At 59.6% G+C, this 26,228-nt stretch overlaps 1 protein-coding gene across 1 annotated transcript; it reads right to left on the bottom strand.

The window, feature by feature from the left end:
• Positions 1 to 1,475: 1,475 nt before the first annotated feature.
• On the bottom strand, positions 1,476 to 19,720 carry APLP1 (amyloid beta precursor like protein 1). The gene is made up of 17 exons (XM_084613292.1): positions 19,410 to 19,720; positions 15,073 to 15,237; positions 14,412 to 14,541; positions 14,087 to 14,199; positions 12,990 to 13,168; positions 12,582 to 12,820; positions 11,622 to 11,752; positions 11,198 to 11,272; positions 10,631 to 10,789; positions 9,997 to 10,125; positions 9,788 to 9,887; positions 6,654 to 6,818; positions 6,011 to 6,034; positions 5,823 to 5,893; positions 5,374 to 5,442; positions 3,544 to 3,687; positions 1,476 to 3,155 (listed from the first exon to the last, which is right to left on the bottom strand). Exons 1-17 carry the CDS (start codon positions 19,476 to 19,478, stop codon positions 3,057 to 3,059), a joined length of 2,061 nt encoding a protein of 686 aa, XP_084469418.1. The 5' UTR covers positions 19,479 to 19,720; the 3' UTR covers positions 1,476 to 3,056.
• Between the last annotated feature and the right edge of the window lie 6,508 nt (positions 19,721 to 26,228).

Here is a 26,228-nt window from a genome sequence, read left to right as displayed (position 1 = left end):
GGCAGAGCCAGGGGTTGAGCAGTGAGCCCCCCCCCCCCCCGGCACAGTGGAAAGTTGGTGCCTGTAACTCCAACCCTGGAGTCGGTGCCTAGACAAGAGCTGCATGTGGCTCCGGAGCCACAGGTTGGCCACCCCTGCCTAATAGCTTGAGCAGCACAGCGTCCCCTAATGCTGTACTGGGCCAGCAAGAGGTGAGCGAGCCTACTGAGCCCCCTGGTGCACCCTGCTGAGCTAGGCAACCCCTGCTGAACCCCCCCCCCCCACCTGCTCCCTGCACCACAGCACCCATCCTGAGCCCTGCCCCCCCCTCCTTGCAGCATGGCACCCCTCGCCGAGCCCCCGCCCCCTCCCTGCAGCACCATGCTCCCTATTGAACACCCTACATCACAGCGCCCCCTAGCTTTAACACCCCATGTGGCAGCATCTCTCCTTGCCCTGCCTCCCCCAACTTCAAGCAGCACAGACAGTCCAGGCATAAGGTGGGTTTCAGGAAGTGACAATATTTTATTAGTTGGGGTGGCGGCTGGGTGGTACAACACCCCCCCCCCCGCTCCCAGCGGGTGATATTCTGCATCTCGCCATTCCCAGCTGGGTGAGCCCCGAAGAGTGCGAAGGAGAGCGAGCAGCCTGGGAAATAGCACACACCTGGTGCTCTGCAGCCAGGGCACAGAAGGATTAAAGAGAGGCAGGCACATGGGTGGGGGGGCAGAGACGTGGTGGGTAGGTGTGTTTGGTGGGCAAACACCCTCTTCCTGTCATCCCTCCCTTCTCTAATCACAGACATACGAGATAGGGGCACGCCAACAGCTGGGGGGGCTATATAAGGGGTGGAATGATCAAGGGGACCCCTCCCCCTGGGGTGCCACTCGTGGGGAGAGGGATAAGTCCCCATGGTCGTTGGTTTGCCCCCCCCCTAAGGAGCGCAGGTGGGAAGTGCCAGCGTCACTGCAATCTCCCTCCTCCCAGCGATGAAGTTGATGCAGCTCCTGCACCGCCCCCTGCTCCAGGGGATAAGATGGTAAATCCCCAATGCAACCCCCCGCTCCAGGGGCAAGATAGTATATCCCACGGCAAGTGTAAAATGTGGCACCTTAGAGACTAACACATTTATGTGAGCATAACCTTTCACGAAAGCTCACGCTCAAATAAATGTGTTAGTCTCTAAGGTGCCACAAGTCCTCCCGTTCTTTTTGTGGATACAGACTAACAGGGCTGCTCCTCTGAAACAGGTGTAAAATGATAGCTCCCGCCTGTATCAATCTGTGCCTTCTACAGGTGACACATGGTATATCCCGAATACCCCCTAAATGCGGCAGGTGGTACATCCTGTCAGACTCCTCCCAACAATAAAACCCAGCCCCAGAGCAAAGGCGAATCCCCCAGACCTCGGGACCATGGGCGCTCCGTTACTGGTACGAAACGCAGAGGGAACAAAGGACGAAACCCAGTGTGCACGGAATTTTACGCAGAGAAAATAAATTACCCTCATTTTTTATTTCGTTAACCCCTTCATCTACCCCCCTGCAGGGAGTAAGATGGTATGTCCCAAATACACTCCCACCCCCAATGGCAAGAGACAAGATGGTATATCCCAAATACCCCCCACCCGCAGCAGGCACGATGAGATATCCTAACTGTTCCCCCCACCACTCCAGAGGGTAGATGGTATATCCCCAATGCCGCCCCTCCCTGCAGGGAGTAAGATGGTATATCCTGTTTCCGCCGTTCTACTGAGTTGGGGAGTTTACGTGTGTGGAGTTAGATTGAACACACGTGTTCATACAAATTGGCAGGGCAGGGGGCAAGTGTAGGCTCTGGAGACCCAGGGCGCCGCTGTCTGGTCCTGCCTCCTCCAGGCACCGTGCTCTCCAGTCATGGGAGGTGGATTTACCCTATCCCATTCCCCCATCCCACTTCCCCCCCAACCACCACACCGCCCCACAGGCAGTTCATATCCCACCAACTGAATGGACTGGCCCCGTGAAGCCCTCCACACGGTGGAGTTGAGAATGATGGGTTTATCCACCCCTCTCTGACTCCCCATTAAAGTGCAGCTGAATATAGTAGTGGGGGATTTGGGGAGCGGGGTGTGTGTGTCCCTGCCACCCCCTACTGGAGGGGATGAGCCCTGCTCTGTGTATGTCCATCCAACCCCCATCCAGCTTTGAAATAAATTAAAGTACAACTAAAACAAGGAGGAGTCTGGGGGCACCTTAAACACTAACAGTTATTTGGGCATAAGCTTGCATGGGTAAAAAAACACTTCTTCAGATACATGGAGTGAAAATTACACATACAGGCATTTCACTCCATGCATCTGAAGAAGTGTTTTTTTACCCACAAAACTTTATGCCTAAATCCATGTATTAGTCTTTAAGGTGCCACTGGCCGCCTCGTTTCTGTGGATACACGCTAAGATGGCTACTCCTCTGATACTAAGTACAGCTAGTGAAGGGGGGGGGGCATAATATGGGTGTACCTAACAGCCAGATGGTGAGCTAACAGCACATGGATTTGGATGCAAGTGTTGCTGTGTGCAGGGTTGGCTGTAGGTTATGGTGCCATGTCTGCGTTGTGTGAGCATAGGGCTCAGCGTTGCCCGTGGGAGTGGGTGAACGTTGATAGGGTGCTGTGTGTAGCTGGGGTGCTGTGTGCACGCACACACATTAGAAACACCTAGAAAAAACACCTCCCTGAACCCCCCACAGCCCAGTTGATGGGATCGACCCTCACAGCCCACCCAAAGCTCTCCTCGTTGTAGGGACATGATTCCATGTGGGTTGAGTGGATTGTTTAGAAACCAGGGCGGGGGAGGGGGGAAGGGGCTGTGGGAAGCACTAGGGGTAGGGTTGTTAGGGGCTGGGAAAACACTGGAGGGAGACACACTGTGGGGGTGGGTAGCATTGTGGGGGGCAAAGGGGAGATGGGATGGGAAGGCATGGGGGGGGAGCGGATTTAATCCTCTCCTGTCAGTGTTGGGGGAGGGGTAGTGGTTTGTGAATGCTTCACGCTGTGTCCCCCCCACTGCCCCTCCCGCCCATGGTGCGGTCAGCCTCTCAGTGCATCTCCTCAAAGAATTTGTAGGTGGGGTTCTCGTAGCCGTGGTTCTGCATCTTGCTGAGCTGCCGCTCCTCCGGGCTCACCATGGGGTCCACCTGCCCCAGGGATGGAGACAGACAGACACAGAGGTTAGGGGTGTCGGGGCTGGAGGCTCCACCCCCTTTCCCCACAAGTGAAAAGATTTAGGGTGACTACTCCCAAACCTCATTGCTAGGAGGCAGCACAGTGGGGCTGGGAGCCGGAACCCCTAGGTCTCTCCCCAGCTCTGGGAGGGGAGTGGGGTCTAGTGGGTCAGAGCGAGGTGGGGGTCTAGAAGCCAGGACTCCTGGGTCTGTCCCGAGCTCTGGGGGAAAGTGGGGTCTAGTGGGTCAGAGCAAGGCCAGGGGCTGGAAGCCAGGACACCTTTGGCTCTGCCTGGCTGTGCCACCCCACCCTGTCCCCTATGAGGGCAGCAGTGCTGTGAGGGGTTGAAGGGGTCGCTACCTCGACAATGCCGTGGCTGATGGTCCCATAGGGCTTCCGGCGAACCATCAAGAGACTGATGATGATCACCATGGCGACTGCCACTGCCACCACCAGCAGGCCAATCAGGGCACCCCTGTTAATGGTTACCAGGGTGTCCGGCTCCTGTGGGGGACAGAGAGAGTCATGTTCCCCCTCCCCCTTCTTGGTAGACTCACTGGGGGAGGCTGGGGGACTTAGCAGGGGGGAGTCCCACAGCCTTAGATGGAGGAGCCCCAGTTTAGGGTTCAGGTTAGTCTCACCCCCCATCCCCTCCGAGGGGGGGAGTGCGGATCAGGGACACCCTAGACTTTCTAGGGTTCGTGATGGGGCGAGGTTGCAGCAGCCGGGGGTGCACAGCAGAAGGACTGGGGCTGCAGAGGGGGGAAGCACTCAGCAGCAACTATAGGAAGAGGTGTTACTAGACGGGGATTGTGTCCAGTGGTGGTGGAGGGGCAAGTGAGCAGCAGGCATCATCGCAGGGGCGGCAAGCTAAAGGGTGCACACAGCTGTGGGGGCATCAATGCAAAGGGGGACATTGTGGTAGAATGTACGCAGCTGTGTGCGCACGCGGGAGTGGAGGGGCTTAAGGGAGAACCACATGGGGGAGGCCATGCTGCAGGGGGCCTGAGATGCGGAGAGCACATGGCAGGGCCATGAGAAGGCAGCACTACAGGGGGAGACAGTTTCAAAATGCACATGGTGCAGGGGGACACAGTTGCAGGTCTCACACGGGGGGGGGGGGGAGTCAGCGCTGCAGGGGGACACAGTTGCAGTGCACATGGCGGGGGGGGAAGGCAGCGCTGCAGGGAGACACAGATGTGGGGCACAGGTGGCAGAGTGGGGGGAAGGCAGCGCTGCAGGGAGACACAGATGTGGGGCACAGGTGGCAGAGTGGGGGGAAGGCAGCGCTGCAGGGAGACACAGATGTGGGGCACATGCAGCAGAGCGGGGTGGGGGGAGGCAGCGCTGCAGGGGGACACAGATGTAGGGCACATGCAGCAGAGCGGGGTGGGGGGAGGCAGCGCTGCAGGGGGACACAGTTGCGGGGCACAAAGGCACACCCAGCAGAGCGGGGTGGGGAAAGGTACACTGCAGGGGGACATACTTGCAGGGCACACACAGCGGGGGGTGGGGGGAGGCAGCGCTGCAGGGGGACACAGATGTAGGGCACACGCAGCAGAGCCGGGTGGGGACAGGGAGCGCTGCAGGGGGACACAGATGTAGGGCACATGCAGCAGAGCGGGGTGGGGGGAGGCAGCACTGCAGGGGGACACAGATGTAGGGCACATGCAGCAGAGCGGGGTGGGGGGAGGCAGCACTGCAGGGGGACACAGATGTAGGGCACATGCAGCAGAGCGGGGTAGGGGGAGGCAGCGCTGCAGGGGGACACAGATGTAGGGCACATGCAGCAGAGCGGGGTGGGGGGGGGCAGCGCTGCAGGGGGACACAGATGTAGGGCACATGCGGCAGAGCGCGGTGGGGGGAGGCAGCGCTGCAGGAGACACAGATGTAGGGCACATGCAGCAGAGCGGGGTGGGGGGAGGCAACGCTGCAGGGGGACACAGTTGAGGGGCACAAAGGCACACCCAGCAGAGCGGGGTGGGGGAAGGTACACTGCAGGGGGACATACTTGCAGGGCACACACAGCGGGGGGTAGGGGGAGGCAGTGCTGCAGGGGGACACAGATGTAGGGCACACGCGGCAGAGCCGGGTGGGGACAGGGAGCGCTGCAGGGGGACACAGTTCTAGAGTGCACACAGCGGGGTGGGGGGAGGCAGTGCTGCCGTTGCGGATGTCGCAATTGCTCACCAGCTCATCGCGCTGGATCTCCGGGGACTTGTACACCACTTCCTTGATGTCCCCCATGGAAATGTTTACCTGGGGGGTATGGGGAGATAGAGACATTAGAGCTGAGAGGGAGCACCTATCCCTCCATGGCAACAGGGTGCAAAGTACTGTGTGTAAATGGTGCTTAGCCGCACACCCCTTCCACACTGCCATCGTACAGTCTTAGAGGAGATCATGTCTCCCATAATGCACTGTGCCCTCATTCCATTCAGGGGGAGTCACATCAAGCTGCTCCCACAATGCAGATCTCCCATCATGCATTGCACCCACATCCCCAGCTGAGGGGGGGTCATGTCAAGCTGTGCCCTCATTCCATCCAGGGGAAGGTCTTGTGCACCCCAGAGTGGCTGTTCCCCTCCCACCCCTACTCACTAATGTGGGGTGGCCCCCGAGTCCCCAGTCCTGCTCACCCTCTGCTCATCCTCGCCCAATGGGGTCTTCTCACTGGTGAGGTAGTCATACTCTGCCACCATCCCCGAGGCTGTGGGGAAGAAAAGAGTCCCGTAGGCAGTGGGGGAAGTAGTCCTGGTGTGTAAAGGTCAAGCAGGTTGACCCCTGCAAGGGGATGAGGTGCAGTCAGCCACCCCCAGGCACTCACCTTTCTTCTCGACTGGCTGGGAGTCTGCCGAGGAGGGGTCCCCGCGGGAGCGGCAGAAGGAGACGGCCCGTTGGGTGGAGGAGCAACAGAAAGAGAGACAACAGATGTGTTGAAGTGGGGGTTGGGGGGCCCATCCTGACCTCCCCCCCCATGGAAAACAAGCTGCCCTGTCTCCCCACACACAGCCTGGGGTAGGCACAGGCACATGGGGGGGTATCCCCCTTCAAATCCCCCTCCCTGCCCCACAGCACCGCTCCGACCAGCTTTAGCCCCTTCCCTGCCCTTGGCCTGATGCTTTGGGTCATGGCCCCACCCCCAAAGGTTCTGGCCCTGGCCCTGCACCTTTCACCTTCTCTACACTCCCAACCCTGTAGGTTCTAGTCCTGTCCCAGCAGGTTGTGGAGTCCTGATCAGTTCCTGCCCCACAGGCTCTGGCCCCACCCTTGTGAGATCCACCCCCACAGGCTCTGGCTCTGCCCTTGCAGATTTTGGCCCTGCCCCACAAGACCTGACCCCACCCCCACAGGCTCTGACCCCAGCCCCAATGAAATCCATCCCCACAGGCTCTGGCCCCACACTTGCAGGTTCTGACCCCACCCCCATAGGATCCATCCCCCACCAGGTTCTGGCCCCACCCCCTCACCTTCCCCCTGGAAGAGGTCCCCGGCTCCCAGGTGGTCAGGATGGTCCTCGGGGTTCAGGTCCTCACTGCTGTCCAGTGGCAGGAACTCCTCGGTGGTGTGTGTCTCGGAGATGGATGTGGTGAGCAGGCTGCTGGTCCCTGCCCGCTCTGCCCGCAGCAGCTCCTCTGAGGAGATGGGGACATGGGTCAAAGCAGGGAGAGACCTTCCCCAGCAAGAAGCAGCCCCCCCCCCACCCCACCTCTTGGGAACCTGGCGCCTCTGCACTAACCACTAGACCCCACTCCCCTCCCAGAGCTGGGGATTGAACCCAGGAGACCTGGCTCCCAGCCCCCCTGCTCTAACCACTAGATCCCATGTGACATAGCATATTTCCATAAAACATATAGAGTGCAAATGAGTGTGAATATAATGTAACTGGAATATGCTTCATAAAAAAGGTTTCTTGTAAGATATCATTACAAATCTTATAATCCACTGAGTGTGTTCATCCTATTTGTATGCATGTATCATTCTTGTATCTGAAGCTAGAAATATGGAGTATTACTCTGAAGTCCTATTGTAACTATGCAAAGTGTGGGCCATTAATGGTGGCTTGGAATCTTGATGGCTCCCATTAACTAGGACAATTGGTTGTAAACAGCTCTGTTTACTTGTAAGCCTTCCTGTGGGTGCCAGCCAGTGAGTAATGAAGTCTCACAGGACATGTGAATATGTCACATGATACTGGAACCCATCTTAAACCTGGTGCTTTTCCATTTAAAAGGAAGAGTGGAAACCCCAGAGACAGACAAAGGATTTCCGCCTTGTGCCAAAGCTATAAAAGGGGGTGGAACTGAACAAAGGGGGCTGCCAGTCATGAGAAATCCCCTAGTTACCACCTGAGCTGGAACTAACAAGACTTGTACTGGGGAAATGATTGGGCCCAGACTGAAAAGGAGTCTAGTGTGTGAAAAAAGCTTATTGGAACAGCTCTGAGGGTGAGATTTACCTGTATTCAGTTTCTTAAATGTATTAGGCTTAGACTTGCGTGTTTTATTTTATTTTGCTTGGTAGCTTACTTTGTTCTGTCTATTATTACTTGAAACCACTTAAATCCTACTTTTTATACTTAATAAAATCACTTTTGTTTATTCATTAACCCAGAATAAGTGATTAATTCCTGGGGGAGCAAACAGCTGTGCATCTCTCTCTATCAGTGTTAGAGAGGGTGGACAATTTATGAGTTTACCCTGTATAAGCTTTATACAGAGTAAAACAGATTTATTTGGGGTTTGGATCCCATTGGGAACTGGGGGTCTGGGTGCTGGACATAGGTGACTCGCTGAGCAGTTTTTGGTTAGAGCCTGCAGCTTTGGGAGGCGTGGTTCAGACCCTGGGTCTGTGTTGCAGCAGAGTAGTGTGTCTTGCTCAACAATGCAGGGTTCTGGAATCCCAAGCTGGCAGGGAAAACGGGCTCAGAGGTAGTTTCATCACATCAGGTAACAGTCCCATGGGGGTCTCTGTGACCCAACCCATCACCCCACTCCCCTCCCAGAACCAGGGATAGAACCCAGGAGTCCTGGCTCCCAGCCTCCCTGCTCTAACGCACTAGACCCCACTCCCCTCCCAGAGCTGAGCACGAGGGTGTCAGGGCAGGAGGCATCCCAGGTGGGTGTGGGCAGGGGCGGCGGGTTTGTATAATTTTTGGTGGTGCCCAGAATGGGTCCAAGTCCCATCCCCCCCCCCCCACACACACACCTGCCTTAGGCTCTGGGAGGGAGTTTGGGTGCGGGAGAGGTCAGGCTCTGGGAGGGAGTTTGGGGACAGGGTGCGAGGGGGAGGGTGGGCTCGGAGGGAGTCTGGGTGAGGGGTCTGGACTGGGGCAGATGTGCAGGAGAGGGTGAGGGGTGCAGCCCTTATCTCGGGCTGCTCCCAAAAGCGACTGCACCCCCTCTGGCAGCAGCTCCTAGGCGGGGGGACGAAGGGGTCTCCACGCACCACTGCCCACAGGCACCGCCCCCGCAGCTCCCATTGGCCACTGTTGGCAGAGTTGGCGCGCGGGGTAGGGGCAGCACGTAGAGACACCCTCACCCCCTGCAGGGACGTTCTGGCCACTTCCGGAAGTGGAATGGGCTTAGTCCCATTGTGCTGCCAGTGGTGGCAGCAGGGGCCCCAGGTGCTTTTAAATTGCCTGGGGGTGGCAGGCGGGGCCAGGGGAAAGACCCGGCCCCGAACTTTGGTGGAGCGGGGCCCCCATGCTCACATATTGGTGGAACACGGGCACCACGGGCCCATACAACTCGCCGCCCCTAGGTGTGGGAGCTGGCATGTACGTATTCCCACACCCCCTCCGAGAGCCGGGCGAGGGCAGCACGTGCAAGTAGCTGGTGGGGTGAGTGTCATGGGGAGAAAGTGGGGGGAGTATTGGGGGCAGAGTTGGCAGGAAGGTACACACAGGTCCCACAGCTCCTCCAAGAGCCAGGAGTGGGTGAAGGGGATGTTAAGGGGGGTTGCTGGGGGAAGGCGATGTAAGAGGAAGGGGGCATCAGCGGGGCTTGGCCATCGGGGACACTGGCCATTGGGGACTGGGACATTGTGGGGAGGGGTGTCAGGTGGCCATCAGGGGCAGAGGCCTTTGGGATACTGGGGACGTTGTGGGGTGGCCATCAGGAGAAAAGATGTCGGGGGGCCAGGCCATCAGGGTTTGTACGTATCTTGACCTGCAGCCCCATGGAAAGCCAGAGAGGCCGGCAGGGGGATGGGGCCGTCGGGGTATGTTCATGTTTAGTCCCGCAGACCCACGGAGACCTGAGGGGCGCTATCGTGGGAGGACATATCAGGGGGCGTAAGGGGGTCATTGGGGTACGTAGGTGTCTGGTCCCTCAGCTCCACAGAGAGCCGGGAGGCTGTCATGGGGGAGGGATGTCAGGGGCCCAGGGGGCCATTGGGGTACGTATATATCTGGTCCCGCAGCCCTGCGGAGAGCTGGGGGAGGGGCCGTTGGGGTATGTATGTTTCTGGTCCCTCAGCTCCACGGAGAGCCAGGGGGACTGTCTGGGGGAGGGATGTCAGCGGCCCAGGGCCATCAGGGTATGTATGTATCTGGTCCCGCAGCCCCACGGAGAGAAGGGTGAAGGGCCATCGGGATACTTACGTATCTGGTCCCGCAGTCCCGTGGAGAGCCGAGGGTTCTTGTAGAGCAGGGCCAGGCTCTGGTTCATGCGCTCCTCGATGACGTGCAGGTGGGTGTACACCTGGGAACAGATGGAGGAGGACAGAGAGATGGGGGGCTGCTAGGACAGGCATGCCCCTCCCTTGCCCACCGGGGGTGGGGGATGGCTGAGGGCACAGGGGGGTCCCCACCTGGAACTTCATCTGCTCGGCCTTCTCGGGGTCGACGGCGCAGACATGCTGGTAGTGCCGCAGCGTGTGCCGCTGGTCCTTCTGCTCCGCCCGCACGTACCGCCTCAGCGCCGGCAGCACCCGCTCTGGCTGGGCAGCCAATCGCAAGGGAGAGACGGAGTCAGAGCTGGCTAATCAGCACCCCTACTCTAGAACACATTCTAGATTGGCGCACCCCTGCCAATACACTCAGCACTTGCTCTGGCTGGGCAGCCAATCGCAGGGGAGAGGCAGAGTCAGAGCTGACCAATAGAAATCCCAACTCTAGAACCTGTTTGAGAACCAGTTCGAGACTGGCCCACTCCAACCAATCCATGCAGCACTTGCTCTAACTAGGGCAGCGAAATACAGGAGAGAGGAGGAGTCAGAGCTGGCAAATCAGAACTCTAGAACCCCTTCTGGAACCTGTTCTAGTCTGGCTTATCCCACCAACCTGTGCAGCACTTGCCCCAGCTGGGGCAGCCAATCCCAGGGCATAGGTGGCATCTGAGCCAACCAATTAGCACCCCTGCTCTAGAAACAATTCTGGGCTGACCTGCCGCCCCCCCTCCCCCCCCCGGATCCAGTGCCCCCGGATCAAGGCTGCCTGGTCCACCTGTGGGCTGTCGCTCTGCACAGCGCTCAGGTAGCTCTCCAGTGCCACGCGCCGATTGTCGTTCAGCAGGGCCACCACCCGGGCCAGGTGTGTCTCCACCAGCCGCTGCCTCTCGCCCGCCACCTGCTCCTCCAGCGTCTGCAGGATGGACTGGAAATGCTGCTTGGGGAGAGGCTGGGGGTCAGCAGGGGCTGGGCCAGGAGCCCTCAAGGGGGCGGGGCTGAGAATCCAGGGGGAAGGTTACTGGAGGAGGGGCAGGGAATCCTCCATGGGGGGCAGCGGGTCCATGGTCAAGAACTCAAATGGGTGAGGCCAGGGAGGTCAGAGGAGGCAGGGCTAGTCAGTGGAGGCGGAGCCAGGAACCCATAGGGGAAGAGTGAGGGGCCACAGTGGGGCAGGGGTGAGTGAGTGGGGTCCCCCAACCCCTCAGGCAGACTTGAGTGCCACTGCAGGGTGGCTGTGGGGCAGCCCTGGGTGTCAGGAGTGAGCAGCCATAGAGGGGGCGGGGTCAGGAACCGGTCGGGGGGGGCAGCCCCACCCTGCTCTCCCTGCAGACATGGGCCTCACCTCATTCAGCGCCTGCCGGTCAGCCTTGGGCAGCTCCTTGGCCTGGTTGTCCGCCTCGGCCCACTCCTTCATCACCTGGGGGGGTACCGGGGATGAATGGGGAGCCTGGCCCTATGCCCAGCTCCCTCCCTGTCGGCAGCCTTCAGCCCCCAGGCCTGCAAACTCCACAGTCCAGCTCGGGATGGGGCATGTTCTCCATGCTCACCGGCGCACAGGCCACCAACATGGACCACTTACGGACATGATAACATGCCCCAAGGCAGCAAGGACCTGCTGACAGGTGAGTCAGAGGCAGCCCTGGCCATGCAGAACTGGCCACGGAGGACATGGGGGTGGAGCCCATGTGTGGGCTACTGTGCCGGGGAAGACCAAGGGGCGGCAGGGTGGTGGATGTGGGGGGCCCGAGTCCTTCCCCCCCAAGCACCTCATTAATTTGTTTCATCCTGCGCTCCTCTAGGTCCATCTTGGCTCGCAGGAAGTTAGCATGTTCACTCCCATCACCTGGCATCTCAAAATAGATATCCACGCCATCTGTGGGGCGTGGGGTAGGAGTGGCTGTGGGGAGAGGAGCTGTCAGCATGGTGCCTCCTAATGAGCCCCCATCAGACCATGCCCCACAGCTCAGCACCCCCTGCCGAGCCCTGCTGCCCCTGCAGTACGGCGCCCCTCCTCACTCCCCACACCACGGCACCCTCCACCCTGCAGCACAGCACCCCCCGCCGAGCTCCTGCCCCGCTCCCCGCAGCACAGCGCCTTCTGCCGAGCCCCCGCCCCTACAGCTGAGCGCCCCCTTAGCACTGCACTTGGGCATTGGGCTGCAGTTTCTTCTGAGCCCGGGCAGGGTGGAGGGTCTCTGGCGGCTGCCTCTGAGCCTGGCACAGCTGGGCACTGCGCCACGCAGAACAGGAGTCGCATTGTGATGTGGGGAGGAGATGAAAACAGCCCAGGCAGCTGAGCGTCCCATCTCCCGCCCCCCCATTCACAGGTGCATCAGCTCCATGCCAGACTGTGCCATGCCCCTTCGCCTGGGAACTCCTGCTCCTCCTGAAAGGGTCCCCCCACAGCAGCACCTGCCCCAGGGGATTCTGGGAAACTGCCAGGTCCCCCCACAGCAGCACCTGCCCCAGGGGATTCTGGGAAACTGCCAGAAGTACCCCACCCTAGGGGATTCTGGGAAATCGCCAGCTCCCCCTCCCCAGCAATGCCTGCCCCAGGGGATTCTGGGACACCGCCAGCTCTTTCCCCCCCCCACCAATGCCCTGCCCCTGAGGGTCTGTAGGACACTTCCAGCTCTGCCGCTGCAGTCATCTGCCCTGGAGGATTGTGGATGACCCGCCCCCCCGCACCCAATGCGGCTGCACCCTGCCCGGGGACTGTGTCTCACCTTTGTTCTCCTCCTCGGTGCTCCGCATGGTGGTGGTGATGGTGGTCGGGGTTATGCTGTCATCGTAGTAACCGGGCTCCACAAAATAGTCATCCCAGGTGGCGGGGAAAGGGTCGGTGTCAGCTGCGCTGTCCCTGGGGCCTTGGTTCTCTTCCTCCTCCTCAACATCCTCCTCCCCATCCCCCTCTGCCTCCAGCGTCTCCTCTTCTGTGGGGGCCCGGCCCGTTGGGAGCCTCTCACTACAGCAGAGTTGAGGGGCAAGAATCAGGGATGGGCTGTGAGCTTCCCTCACAGCGGTGCCCTGAGCTGCAGGGGATGGGAATTCTGTGAGCTTCCCTCCCAGCAGTGCCCCAAGCAAAGGAGACAGGGTGCAAGCTCCCCCATAGCAGTGTCCTATATGTCCCTCACCTGCGCTTGGGCTCTTCCTTCAGATGGGCCATGTTGCGGGGGACTGGGGTGGGCTCCTCCAGCTGGAGAGGGAGGGGGCGTGAGGGACAGCACACGTACTCCACGCCCCGGAAGCGGTCAGCCCCACAGGGCAGCAGCATCCCATAGCTGTGCAGCTCCAGCCCCTCACTGCTGCAGGCCTGGAAGGGGGAGGAGGAGGGGGAGAAAGAGCAGCATCAGACACCCCTACACAATCCAGGATTGGTATATCCACAAGCACCCTCCTGCCTACCTCCAGGGCAGTGGAATCTCCCAATAGCAATGGTATCTCCTGAGAGCTCCCCCCTTGCAACGGCAGTGGTATCTCCTAACACCCCCAAATAGCAACAACATTTTCCCCAAGAACTCCCCCCGGCAATGGTATGTCCTGAAAACTGCCCACTCCCCGACAGCAATGGTATGTCCCCAGACTTACCCTCCCCCACCAACCCTCCCTGATGGCCATGGTATCCCACTCGACCAGTGGTTCCCAAACCTTTGTACTGGTGACCCCTTTCACACAGCAAGACCCTAAATGCGACCCCGCATATAAATTAAAAACACCTTTTTATATATTTAACACCATTACAAATGCTGGACGCAAAGCGAGGTTTGGAGTGGAGGCTGACAGCTCACAACCCCTTATGTAATAACCTTGCGACCCCCTGAGGGGTCCCAACTCCCAGTTTGAGAACCCCTGCGCTAGACCTTTCCCAGATGGCAATGATATCCCCCTTAATAGCAGTGGAATCTTCCAAAAACTGCCCCCACCCCGATATCTCCCACAAACTCCCTGCTCCCAAATGACAATGGTATCTCCCAAGAATTCCCTGGAATAGTATCTCCCAAGAACCCCTTCCCCAGATGGCAGTGGTATCTCCCAAGCCCCTCCCCCCATTGTCTGTCCTGAACCCCTACCTACCCCCATGAGAGTGGTATCTCCCGAGAACCCCATCCCCAACTCTCCCAGAAGGCAGTGGTACGTGCTGGTGCCTGCAAGGGGCAGTCTTCCCAAGGGGGGGTGCACTGGTGGCCCGGGGGCAACATGGGGATCCTCTGGCACCCCTGCCCACACTCACCTCCTTGGCCACGCCGTGCCAGTAGATGTAGCTCTCACATGAGTCCATCTTCTCCTGGTGCAGGAACTTGCAGGTGTCAGGCACAAGAAGAGCTTCACTGACAAACTCACCCACTGCGGGGGTGGGGAATGACACACACACGTGGTCAGCATGGCCCCCCCACACCCTGCTTGCACCCCCAGACCTTCCTCCCCTCCCAGAGCTGTGGAGAGAACCTAGAAGTCCTGGCTTTCACCCCCCATCCCCACACACACTACCCACTAGACCTCAGGCCCTCCCAGAGTCAGGGATGGAATCCAGGCATCCTGCGCCCTACCCCACTCACCCAGGCACCTGTAGGGGACCACAATGTGCCGATGCCCCTTGCACTGGGGACGTCCTTTCTTGCACCAGTTGTCAATGGTGACTGGCTGGGTGCCTTCCACTGCATTGGTGATCTGCAGCTCAGGGTACACCTGTGGGGCAGACGGGGGTATGGCAGTTATCACCGGTGGGGTCAATAGAGGCATAAAATCCTGCCCTCCCCCCCAAAGATGGGGGCAGACAGCAGGGGCTGTGGGGAGGAACCATGGGACAGCAAGGATTCAATAGGGGTCTCGGTCCCTTTTTCCTCACCCTGGGTCTCCCCCAGGGATGGAGCAGTTCCCCACCCCCAAATATCTTCAGCCCTTTGCACTGTTGTGTGAAGAGCACAGCATGGGGAGACCCCATCACTGGGGGGGGGGGGGGGAGGAAACAGACTATGGAAAAGGACCTGGTGGGGGTGTGTCAAGGAGTGTGGGAGAGAGGGGGTGGGTACCTTCTGGCAGTAGGCGAGGATCTCTGGGCAGGATGCAAGTGCGGAGGGTGTAGGGGGAAAAAGATGGGATGTGGGGGAGCCATGGGGCAGGTACCTCCTAGGAGTAGGAGAATATCTCCTGGCAGGGTGCAGAGAGAGCCCATGGGATGTGCGGGAACTGTGGGGCAGGGGCCCATGGGGCAGGTACCTCCTGGCAGTAGGCGAGAATCTCCTGGCGGCTGCGGAAGCAGCTGCGGGCACCAGCAGCATCGGGGTCCCACCTGCCTGTCTGCAGGTTTCGATGCATGGTCAGCTTCCCACAGAACACGGCCACCTGGGGTTCGGACACAGATGTCCCCACCATGCCCAGCGCCTGCCATGGAGGGAGGGGTTAGTAACCATCCAGCCCCACCCCCGCCATGCCCAGCCCCTGCCATGGAGGGAGGGGTTAGAACCTGGCTGGCCCCGCCCCCACCTGCCACAGGGGTTAGTGCCCATCCAGCCACGCCCCTGCCACACCCAGCACCTGTCACGAAGTGAGGGTTTAGTGCTTGGCCAGCCCCCACCATGCCCACACCTGCCATGGGTGGAGGGGTTAGCACCTGGCCGGCCCTGCCCCACCACGCCCAGTGCCAGCCACGGGGGAGAGGTTAGTCCCTGCACTGCTCCACCCTCGCCACACCCAGTGCCTGCCATGGGAGGAAGGGTTACTCCCCAGCCTGCCCTGCCCCTGCCCCACTCAACCCCACTGCACCTGAACATGCCATCCCTGCCCATCTTGCTGGGATGAGAGCAGGAGATGCAGCTCCCAGCGGCCAGGTGGGGGAGCCCTGATCCTGATGCCGGATTGGGCCCCCAGCTGATCCCGTCCCTCTTCCCCTTCGGTGTGCACTGAGCAGAGTCTGAACCCGGGGCCTGGAGACTCAGGCAGGACAAACCCGACTGCACTGGCCCAGCTGTCCCTGCACATCGCCCCCTGAGGACAGGGGCAGGACATGGGGCCTTTCCCCTCGAGGGGGCGCTGGCTGCGATCTGCACAGTGCAAGGACTGGCAGGCTTACGGGGGCAGGGAATGGGACATGGGGCCTTTTCCCTCTAGGTCAGCAGCTGGAGGGCTGTGGGTTGGGTTGGGGGGCACTGTTAGAGCTGGGGGACCGTTGGGGGTGGCTAAATGACACATTTGTTCCCCCCCCATCCATCTCTCTCTCTCTCCCAAGCAACAACCGGGATGTTGTTGCTGTGGTAATTGCTCCCCATGGAGTTGCCCGATCTTCCTGGTCGCCATGGAGACAGTCTCCCAGAAGGAATTTTAAATAACCCTCCCCACATCATCCTCTCCCTCCCCCCCAGTAGCCCCCTCCAGGATCACCCTCCCCCATCTCAGCCCCCCTCCACTCACCCTTCCTTCTCCCCCATCCCAGCCCCTCTCCCCACCTCCTGCCCCCAGGATCACCCTCCCGCATTCCAGCCCTCCCTCCCCCCATCCCAGCCCCTCCCTGTCTCACTCATTCCCCCATCCCCCACCATTACCCCTCATCAGTGCTGAAGAAATGGGATCCCCACCCCCCATTTGCCCCAATACCCCCCATCTTCCCCAGGGAGGAAGGTTCCTAGCAGGGCATGCAGGTCATCCCCCCTCCCCCACAGAGCCCTGGGGCTGAGGAACCAGGTGCCATCCCTGCCCCCACCAGGCACAGTGCCAGCCTTGGCCCTTTAACAAACTGCCTTTCACAGCCTCACCCGGCCCAATCTAAACAACAACAACAAAGGCTCATTCTCACCCTGCCAGGGCAGCCAAGGGGCTGCGGGTCGGGAATGAGGGACACCAACAGGGCTGGGCTAGCGGGGCCTGTGGGTTGGGAGTGAGGGGCACTGGCAGAGTGGTAGAGGGCAGGGCTGGGCTAGCAGTGGCTGCGGGTCAGGATTCTCTGCCCTGTTTTGTGGCACTGAGCCATAATCCCAAGGGCCTCACCCTTGCCCCAAGCTCAGATGCCCCAGTGAAGGTTAGAGACCCCAGGGTTTTGGGGGGCCTACACAGATCCCCCCATATGTCAGGAGAGCTCTTCCTTTCTCAGCCCCCACTTGGGTACCCACTGGGAGGAGTATCAGGTTTCGGTGGCGGAGGGGTGCAGAGTGTTTCCCTTCCCATCCCCAGTAGGGTGACCCTCATCTCTCTGTGGGGTGCATGGAAGACAGGGAGCCCTTAGATGGGCAAGAGAAGTGGGGGGCAGGGAGCTGTGTGTCTGTGGAGGCAGGGCAGGGGTCTGTGTCGATGCAGTGGGGGATGAGGACTGAGGTGGGGGAGCATGTGGCTGTGTCTTGGGGAGGGGCACTGGCTGGGCAGGGGGCGGTGTCTCTGTGGGGGAGGGACACTGAGGTTGTGAGGTAGGGAGCTGTGGAGGAGCACTGGCTGGGCAGCAACCATGGGGGACGGGGGCAGGGGCAGTGTCTCTGTGGGGGAGGGGCACTGGCTGGGCAGGGGGCTGTGTCTGTGCAGTGTGGGAGGGGCAGGGCTGGCACTGGTGGGGGAATGCCAGAGGGGCCTGGCCCTGGTTCAGCCCGGATTACCCCGGCTCTCCCTGGCTAAGCCGCTCACTGTTGGCTTTTCAGCAGCTGCTGCGATTTAGCCTGGGCTGACTCCGGCCTCGCATCAGTCCAGTACCTTTGGGGTGGGGGTGGGGGGCAGCAACGGGGGGTAGATGCTACCTGGGGCAGCTAATGGGATGGAGGGCTGCGGCAGGAGAGGGACCAGTGGGGGCGGGGGACAACAGAAGGAATGGAGGTTGCCAGGGTGAAAATTACGAGCTGTGCCCCTCACCCATCCCCTTCCCACCCCATCCACCCTTCCCCCTACTTTCTGTCCCTCCCCCAACCCCCTCCATCCCCACCTCTTGTCTCCCCGCAGCCCATGAATTATCCATGCTACATCCATCAGTACATTAAGGCACCAGATGGCAAGCTGGAGCCCATGTCCTGGGGCGGGGGGGGGGGGGGAAAGAAACTAGCAGCAACATAGGACCAAGGGGCAGACGGAAGGATCTTCCCAAATTCATGGGGGGAGCAAAGCCATGGGGAGCAGCATCCCCCACTACAGAAGAACCCCCTCCCCACACACACCCTCCCCGTTCCCCTCCCAGAGCTGGGATAGAACCCAGGAGTCCTGGTCCCCATCCCTCCTGCTCTATCCCCTGTACCCCACTCCCCTCCTAGAGCCAGGGATAGAACCCAGGCATCCTGGCTCCACACCCAGGCCTCCTCACCTCTCTCCAGTTTGGCTTTCTGGTATCAAGGGGCCCAGAGCCAAGAGCTGCCCTTCCACCCGACTTGAGCCAGAGCCAGCAGTTGGCATGGGATAGAGCTGGGTGCCCAGGAAGATATGGGCGGGGGGGGAAGATCCCCACATGGCTCCATAGCCCAGCGAGCACGAGGCCCACTTACCACCATCCCCGGGGCCCACTGGCAACAGGACAAGCATGGCCATTGTGGTGCTGCCCCATGTGCAGTGCCAGCTGGTGGCACCAGTGACGTAAGTGCTAACCAGGCCTGCCTGGGGTCAGACGGGGGCATCACCAGAGACTGGCAGCTCCCGGGAGAACTCAGCAGCAGCTGGTGTTCAGGGGGGCTCCCCTATGCAGGACTGGAGCCCCAAAAGTCCAGAGGGGGGGCTCACAGCTCAGCAGTGATCGTGCTATCCAAGGAGGTAGGCTCCCCTCCCCAAGCCACCAGGCTGCCCCATTGGCATGGGGCACAGCAACCCCCCCCCAGGAAACTCTTATGGGGGACAAAAGGGTAGCTTCAGGCCAGACCCGCCTATGCTGTGGGGCTGTGAGGCCCGAGCACTGGGTCCCAGAATGGAGTAATGGGGAACACCTGAGGAAAGGGGGTGATGCGGGGCTTGAGGGGCAGGACGGATGGATGGGACTGGGGCAATATGGGTGGGGGTGGGGGATGCCTGGTTGAGGGTGGCGAGGGGGACCTCGACCACATGAGACCTGGAGCTGGGGGTCCACCGCTACTGCTACTCCCTATCACAACAGGGCACTGGTGGGGCACCACCAGCGAGTAGGGGGCCAGGACTCCTGTGTTCTCTCCTTGGTCAGGGAGGGGACTGGGTCTGGTGGGTTAGAGCAGGGGGCTGGGAGCCAGGACTCCAGGGTTCTCTCTCTTGCTCATGGGGTGACCTTGGTAAGTCCCTCTGTGCCTCACTTCCGCCCCCCAACCACCTTCATGAACAGTCACATCTGGAGAGCCCCCATTAAGAACCCTCCCCCCACCACACACAGGGACGGGCGGCTCAGCCTATGTCGTGGCCTGCCCCAGGTGAAGGAATTGGGTGATTTACACCCCTCTTCGCTTCCCCCCCCCCGCCTCCATCTGACCCCCACCCGCCTCCCGGCCTCCCATGGCTGCATAGGAACAACGCCCCCTCCAGCAAACCCTCCACAGGGCGCTGCCTGTGCCCCCCTCGCCACCCCCAACCAGGCACCCCCCACCCCCGTCCATATTGCCCCACCCCATAACCCTGGAGGCCCCCAGCCCCCTCACCTGGCTGGCGGCTCCAGCGCTCAGCACCAGCTGGATCCAGGCTGCCCAGAGCCCCGCGGGCAGAGCCATGGCCGCGGCTCCCGGCGAGCTCCCTGCCCCGCGCGTGCCGGCCTCCCGCTCGCCTCGCCGGGCTTGGAGCCGGCCAGGCGAACCTGAGCTCCCCGCTCTCAGCCGGGCCGCCCCGCTCGGCTCGGCTCGGCTCGGCGCTCTCCCCAAGCTCGCCGCGGATGTACCAGCCCCGGCGCTGCGGCTCCCTCCTGGCTGGGCTGTGACAGGAGGAGCCTGGCCCGCCAGCTGCGGCGGCTCCCGGCTGCTGCAGCCCCCCCGGCCCCGCCCCCAGCCCGGACACCCCCCCGCGACAGGCGCACAGAACCCCCCTCCCGACAGCCAGGGAGCAGGGACAGACCCCGCCCTCGCCAGACCCACAGCGGGGAGAAGCCCTGCTTCTGGGGATGTGGCAGCCCAACCCCCCCTCAGGCCAGGGACACTGGTCCTAGCAACGCAGAGCAAGCCAGACCTGGTCCGGGACGGTGGGTGTGTGGGGAGACCATGCAGCCCCGAGAGAGGGATGGACACACAGATGGGGGCAGTTTCTCCACCCCCCAAGCAAGGGAGTCATGACACAGGCTCCAGCCACTGCAATGTGGGGCCTGCACCGAGGGCCCACACACTCTGTAGCAGGGAGTTCCACAGGTCAATGTGGTTCTGTGCTCTTCCCAGGACACTGAGCAAGGCCTGGCAGATAATGGGCACCATTGCCTTATAGACTTGGGGCTCTAACCCAGCAGTCCCGAGTCCCACCGCACCACTCCCCTCCCATAGCCAGGGACAGAAGCCAGGATTCCTGGCTCCCAGCCCCCCTCCCCACACACACTGTAACTCACGGGACTCCCCTCCCTTCCCAGAGCTGGAGATAGACCCCAGGTGTCCTGACTCCAAGCCCCAGCAGAGGGGCACCCCCTAACAAGACAACTTGGCCCTACCCCACCAACCCATTAGAAGCCAGTACTCCTCACATGGGGCTTTGAGCTCCTGCCAGAACTCAGCCTGGAAGCCAGGGGACCAGTAGCTCTGGTCTGAGACAAAAGCCACAAGGACTATGTTCCCAAAGGGGATGATGGCCAGGGGACTGGCTGCTGCCCACAGTGCCTGGGGAGACAGAGGGGATCTTAGATCAGTCCCCGCCAGGGACTGCCATGAGCTACTGAGCAACAAGCTGTGGGGACGGCTTGCCAGGCTCTGAGATGCAGCCAGCTCTGGAAAGGGGTGGCTGGTTATACAGGGACCCCTCGCCTGGCGTGGAGATGCAGCCATCTCTGGGGCGGTACAGATGGGTTAGAGCTGCAGAAGCTCGGGACAGGAAGTGAAGGATACCCAAAGGGGGGTTTTAGGGAGTGAGCAGAGACTTACACCCTGTAGCATCCAGCCGGACACCTGGGTTCACACCAGGGCACTTGGGGAGAAAGTCTTGAAATTCCAGGCATCCAGAGTTTGCTTTTATAACTTATTAAAACACACACCCCACCGGAGGCCCTAATGAGCCCCCCACCCTGCGGTGCACCCCCCAAGGTGCCCCTCACTGAGTCCCCCTGCAATGCCTCCCCCATACCCCAGCGGTGTCCCCCAAGCCTCCCCTACCCCCCTCATTGGACAAGGAAGTTCCAGAGGCTGGGGTTCAGGGTGTCATATACCCCCACAAATGCAGCCAGCTTTTGGGGGGATTGCCCCAATCAGAAGCAGAAGGAGCCATTGGGGGATCACTGCACAGCTGTATCTAAGGGGTTCCCTTCTGCCCGGGGTCCTGCAGTTTCAGACCCCCCAGAAGTCTCTGCCCCTACCCTCACTGTTCAGCCCTGAGGAAGGGGCCCCAGGACACTGGGGTAGAAATACCCCCATGTCCCTGTGTTTCGGGGGTTCCTGCTGGGGACGGAGCACTCAGTCACCCAGTGGTTTCACGGTGCAGGGGTCAGCAGCTGAGGAGAGGAAAGGGGGCAAGTCCAGCTGAGAGAACCCCCCATCCCTGGTGCAGCCCCCCCCATGCACAGGCTGGGAAAACCAGAGCCTCAGCCCCATAGAGCCCCCCATCCCAGAGTGGCCCCCCACCTCACAATCTCACCCCCCCTTTCTCAATGCCCCTCCTGGTGCATTCTAGGCACCCCTCTCCCATGTCCCCCCTTTTTGGGACTCCCCCAACACTGCTCCCGGCCCCTCCACCCCACTGAACCCCTTCCTGGTGCAGTGATTAACTCCCCACAGCACCCCCATGCCCTAGCTCCAGCTGGCAGAATCTGGGCAATTTCCCCCCTCCCCATGCCAGCCCCACCCAGGCATCTCACCCACCAGAGAGCTGGACACCTGAGATCAATGTGCAGGGTCTGCAGCAGGCTGACATGGTCCGGAGCGACGTCCAGCAGGGCCCCCATGGCCGGGGTCAGGAGGTGGGCAGCAGGTGCTGGCACCTCGAATCGTAGCCAGATGTAGCAGAGGATGCTGCCATTGCTGTGGAGAGAGACAGAGAGAGAGATGGGTCGATGAATCCCTGAGATGCGCCCACCTCTGGGGTAGGGCAGCTGGGGAACTCACCTGAAGGCTGTGACAGCAGAAGCCCTGAAGAAGTTAGGCCAAAGATCCTGCTGTAGGGATCATTCAACTGGGAACAAGACAGAAAGGAAAGTGGGTTAGATTCCCACTGGAGATAGAACCCAGGAGTCCTGGCTCCCAGCCCGCCTGCTCTAATCTTCTGGCCCTGCTCTTTCTGGTGCACAGTAGGACATGTGGGTTGGTGGTGCCCCTTAGTGGCAGGGATCTTACAGCCTCTCCCTGGCAGAGGAGGCTGGGTGAGGGGCAGAGGGAGGAGGGGGTGCTGCTCACAGGCTTTCCCACAAAGTCTGCCAGCCCCTGGAAGGTGGCTGACTCAGGCTCCTCCAGCTCCAGAGAGTAGCTCAGCTCGGAAAGGGTTAACCGGCCACTATAGAGCAGGAAGGCCAGTCAGGAGGAGCCATGGGGCTAGGAACCCCAGCATCTGGGTCAGGTTTAACTGTGAGAGCAGGAGACAGAGCAATTGGGCAAGGCAGGGGACCAAGCACAGGCAGCTGCTTCCCACCCCCCCACCTCACAGGGATCCCGTGACACCACCAACCAAGTAGCCCCTCCACGCCCATGACACCCTCCATACTGCTTCCCTCAAACCAGTAGACCCTGGCCATTACCCGAGTCTGACCCCTGATTTAACCCACTAGAGCCAGGAAGAGAACTCAGAAGTCCTGGCTCCTAGCCCTTCCGCTCCAGGTACTCCCAGAGCAGCTGCCAGACCAGGAGGCCGGCAATAAGGAATGGTGGCCAGGGCAATGAAGCTGGGGCACCTGGATGCCCCCAGTCATGACCGTGTCCTCACAGACCCCACCAGGCCCCTGCCAGGGACAGAGACCACAGGGGGCAGCAGTTAGACCAGGGGGCTGGCTTAGGGTCACCAACCCTCCTGGTTTGGCTGGGAGTCTCCCAGAATTGGGCTCGATCTCCCGGAGGCTACTGAAGTCGAACTGGGATATTTTAGGCCGCTAGAAGTCCGGTGGTGCAGCTGGGCTAAGGCAGGCTCCCGCTCTGCCCCAGCTTTGTGCCGCTCCCAGAAGGGGCCTGAATGTCCAACTGTGGCTTCTAGGGGGAGGTGTGGCCAGGTGGTCTCCATGCGCTGCCCCTGCCCCGAGCACCGACTCCGCAGCTCCCATTAGCTGGGAATGGGGAACCACGGCCAATGGGAGTTCTGAGCGTGGTGCTTGCAGGCAGGCCCAGCACACAGGGCTGCCTGGCCACCCGTGAGCCTAGGAGCTGCTGCCGGACATGCCGCCGCTTCCGGGAACCACCCAAAGTAAGCTCTGCCCCACTGGAGCCTGTGCCCTGAACCCCTCCCGCACCCCAATCCCCTGCCCCAGCCCTGAGCCCCCTCCCACACCCAAACTCCCTCTCAGATCCCACACCCCAAACTTCTTTCTGCATCCCAACACCCTGCCCCAGGCTCAGCTCAGAGACCCCTCCAACACTCCAAACCCCTCATCTTCATCCCCCAGCCTAGAGCCTGCACCCCCTCCCACACCCCAACCCCCTGCCTCAGCCCGGTGAGAGTGAGTGGGGGGGGAGAGAGTGAGTGATGGAGGGGGGTGGGACCTTGAGGAAGGGGTAGGGCAGGGGAAGGGACAAGGGTATTTGGGTTTGTGTGATTAGACAGTTGGCTAGTTGGGCTATGGAGACCCAGGCCAGGGAGCCTAGTTGGACTATGGGGATAAGCCAGTCCCCCCAGCTCCACACCCACAACCCCCATCAGAGCCCTTCCCCAACCCCCTAAGAGAGCAGGCCCAGCCAGCCACTCCCCTCACCCCCATGCTGAGCCCCCATGGCCAGAACAGCACAAGCCCCCACTAAGGCAGAGGGAGGAAGAAGCTGGTTTGCGGTCTCCTGTGTGCCTGCCCCATACTGAGGGGGCTGGACCCCCCACATGAGACCAGTGTCCCCTATTGGAAGACAGCCATAGTGACAGGGGCTGCCCCCTAACTAATACACCCCAAAACCTCAGCCTGCCCCCGTTGCACCCCTACATAGCCAGCACTGACCCTACCCACTCAGAAACACAGCCATGGGGCAACAGTCCTATAGGGGTGGGGCTAAGATGGCTCCACCCTCTGCCATTAGCTCTGTCCCAGGTTGGGGAATGGAGTATGAAAAGCATCTCCAGCTACAGCTGTGACAGGAACCCATCTGGGAGGGGAGTGGAACCTAATGAGTTAGAACGGGGGGCTAGGAGCCAGGACTCCTGAGTTCTTTCCCCAGCTCTGGGAGGGGGAGGGGTCTGTCTCTCCTGCTCTGTCCCTATCTGCTATTATTCCCTTTCTTTTCTTCCTGGGGCCCCCTGGCCCAAGCATCTGGGGCCCCAAGGAGACCATATCCCCTAGAGGCCAAACTCGGGGGGGGGGGGATAGCTAAAGAGGCTGCCTCTGCTAACCCCAGGGGGAATCCATTTAGAGAGTGTGTGGGAGGAGCTGAGCTGACATGGTCCTGGAGCAAATTTGCTCATGCACAAAGACTTTTCTCCTCCCTCCAACCTCTCAGATATTCCCTGGCTCTTCCCCTAACAACCATGCCATGAACTCACATGTACTCGCACTATCCTAGCCCCAGAGACATCTTCAGCCTTCTCTGAAGTGGCCCACTTGGGGACAGGGTCTACTTCCTGTACTAAATATGTGGGAGGCTGGTCCCCACCCCACAGGTGGCTACATCCCAGCTCCAGGTGAGCCATTGTTATCCTTATAAGAGGCACATGGGATCTTTTTCAGGGGAAAAGGCAATACTTCTCATTTATTAAAGATGCAACAATTAGCATATGCATTCTCACACTCAGAGTCCCATAAGTCAATGTTATAGTTACCAGTCCAGAGTCCGGATCAATCTAGGTTGATGACAGCTAGGGAGGAGCCGGGTTCTGTCAGTCTCGACGCTCCAGGGAAGTCTTGGCAGGACAAACCCAAAGTTCCACGACAAGGCCCCCTGTTTATATAGTGATTTTGCTTCATTGGGACCAATGAGTTTTGCACCATCATGCTGTAATCAATTGTTGTTTGACGAGTGCTTGTTTTCTTAAATTGTCCTTCTCATCGTCTCTCTTGTTCTTTCATCAAATCTCTCAGGGAGTTAGAATCATAGAATAGAATATCAGGGTTGGAAGGGACCTCGGGAGGTCATCTAGTCCAACCCCCTGCTCAAAGCAGGACCAATCCCCAATTTTTGCCTTGATCCCTAAATGGCCCCCTCAAGAACTGAACTAACATCCTTAGGTTTAGCAGGCCAATGCTCAAACCACTGAGCTATCCCTCCCCTCAAAGGTCCCCGACTTCTGAGTTACCCCATGCTGGTTATGATCACAGCTATCTTGTCCCCATTGATGGGTGCCCATCTCATCTTTAGCTTGTCAATCTGCCCTCTTCTGACATTTCAATAGGGGCGTGTTGTAATCTTCTGGCACCCTTTTGTCTGTCCTTGGTTCCTCCTTAGAACAGCCGGTTTGGTGATAGCCTTCACACTTCTCTTCTAACACACACACACACACACACACACATCTCTACCAGTGGCCCATTAGGCCATTCCTTTCTGCTATTCAAAAAGGGTGGCTGTCAAATGATACACCAATACATTTAATACATGCTACATTATTATTCTTTATCCTTCATTCTAAATTATACAAAATATAAACAAAATCCTACTACTACATGTCCCTCTTTTGACTCCTCCAGAACAATTCTTGAGTGGGTCATATTTTATACAAGTGTTTCATAGCAATATACTGAAAGGCCGTTTGAGCTTGTGGTTGTAATTTAACAAACATTCTCTTTCTCCAGCAGCACATACAACACATTCCTAGTAAGCAAACACAGGACAATATTAACACAACTAGTAATGGGTGAAACCTAATAGATAATATGCCCTTAGAAGTCTGGGACCAGCCTGTAAAAACATTGTACCAGTGATAGGCTGTCAGTTTTTTCAGACCTAGCAATGTCTAGCATGTCGCCATTTGCTTGTAATATCTGAAGGACACGCTTCCCTATATCCCTCCATGGCTGTTGTAAAAACTGAGAGTCACCTTTATTTCTGACAAGTGATCGATCAGTTAAATCGTGCCAATCCAGACCAAGGGTAACAGAGAAATTAACCAAGGTAGAGGTTATAGTGTTCTATGCTTTTTCTATTTTTGGTAAATAGAATGTGAGATTGCTAGTATATAATACGCTGGCATTACATCTACGTTCATCCACTGCGGGTTGGCTGATA

The sequence above is a fragment of the Lepidochelys olivacea genome (assembly GCF_965140295.1).
Source record: "Lepidochelys olivacea isolate rLepOli2 genome assembly, chromosome: 24".
In the NCBI taxonomy this organism is placed as follows: domain Eukaryota; kingdom Metazoa; phylum Chordata; order Testudines; family Cheloniidae; genus Lepidochelys; species Lepidochelys olivacea.
The sequence above is the reverse complement of the archived record's forward strand: the minus strand, read 5'-3'. Positions and strand labels throughout refer to the sequence as shown.

Excerpts from the sequence above, each read along its gene's own strand:
- APLP1 (XM_084613292.1), bottom strand. The coding sequence starts at position 19,478 with ATGGCTCTGCCCGCGGGGCTCTGGGCAGCCTGGATCCAGCTGGTGCTG. Across the intron at positions 14,542-15,072 it reads TTCTCGCCTACTGCCAGGAG|GTGTACCCTGAGCTGCAGAT; the intron begins GTACCTGCCCCA and ends TCTGCCCCACAG. Across the intron at positions 5,443-5,822 it reads TGGGCGAGGATGAGCAGAGG|GTAAACATTTCCATGGGGGA; the intron begins GTGAGCAGGACT and ends CATACCCCCCAG.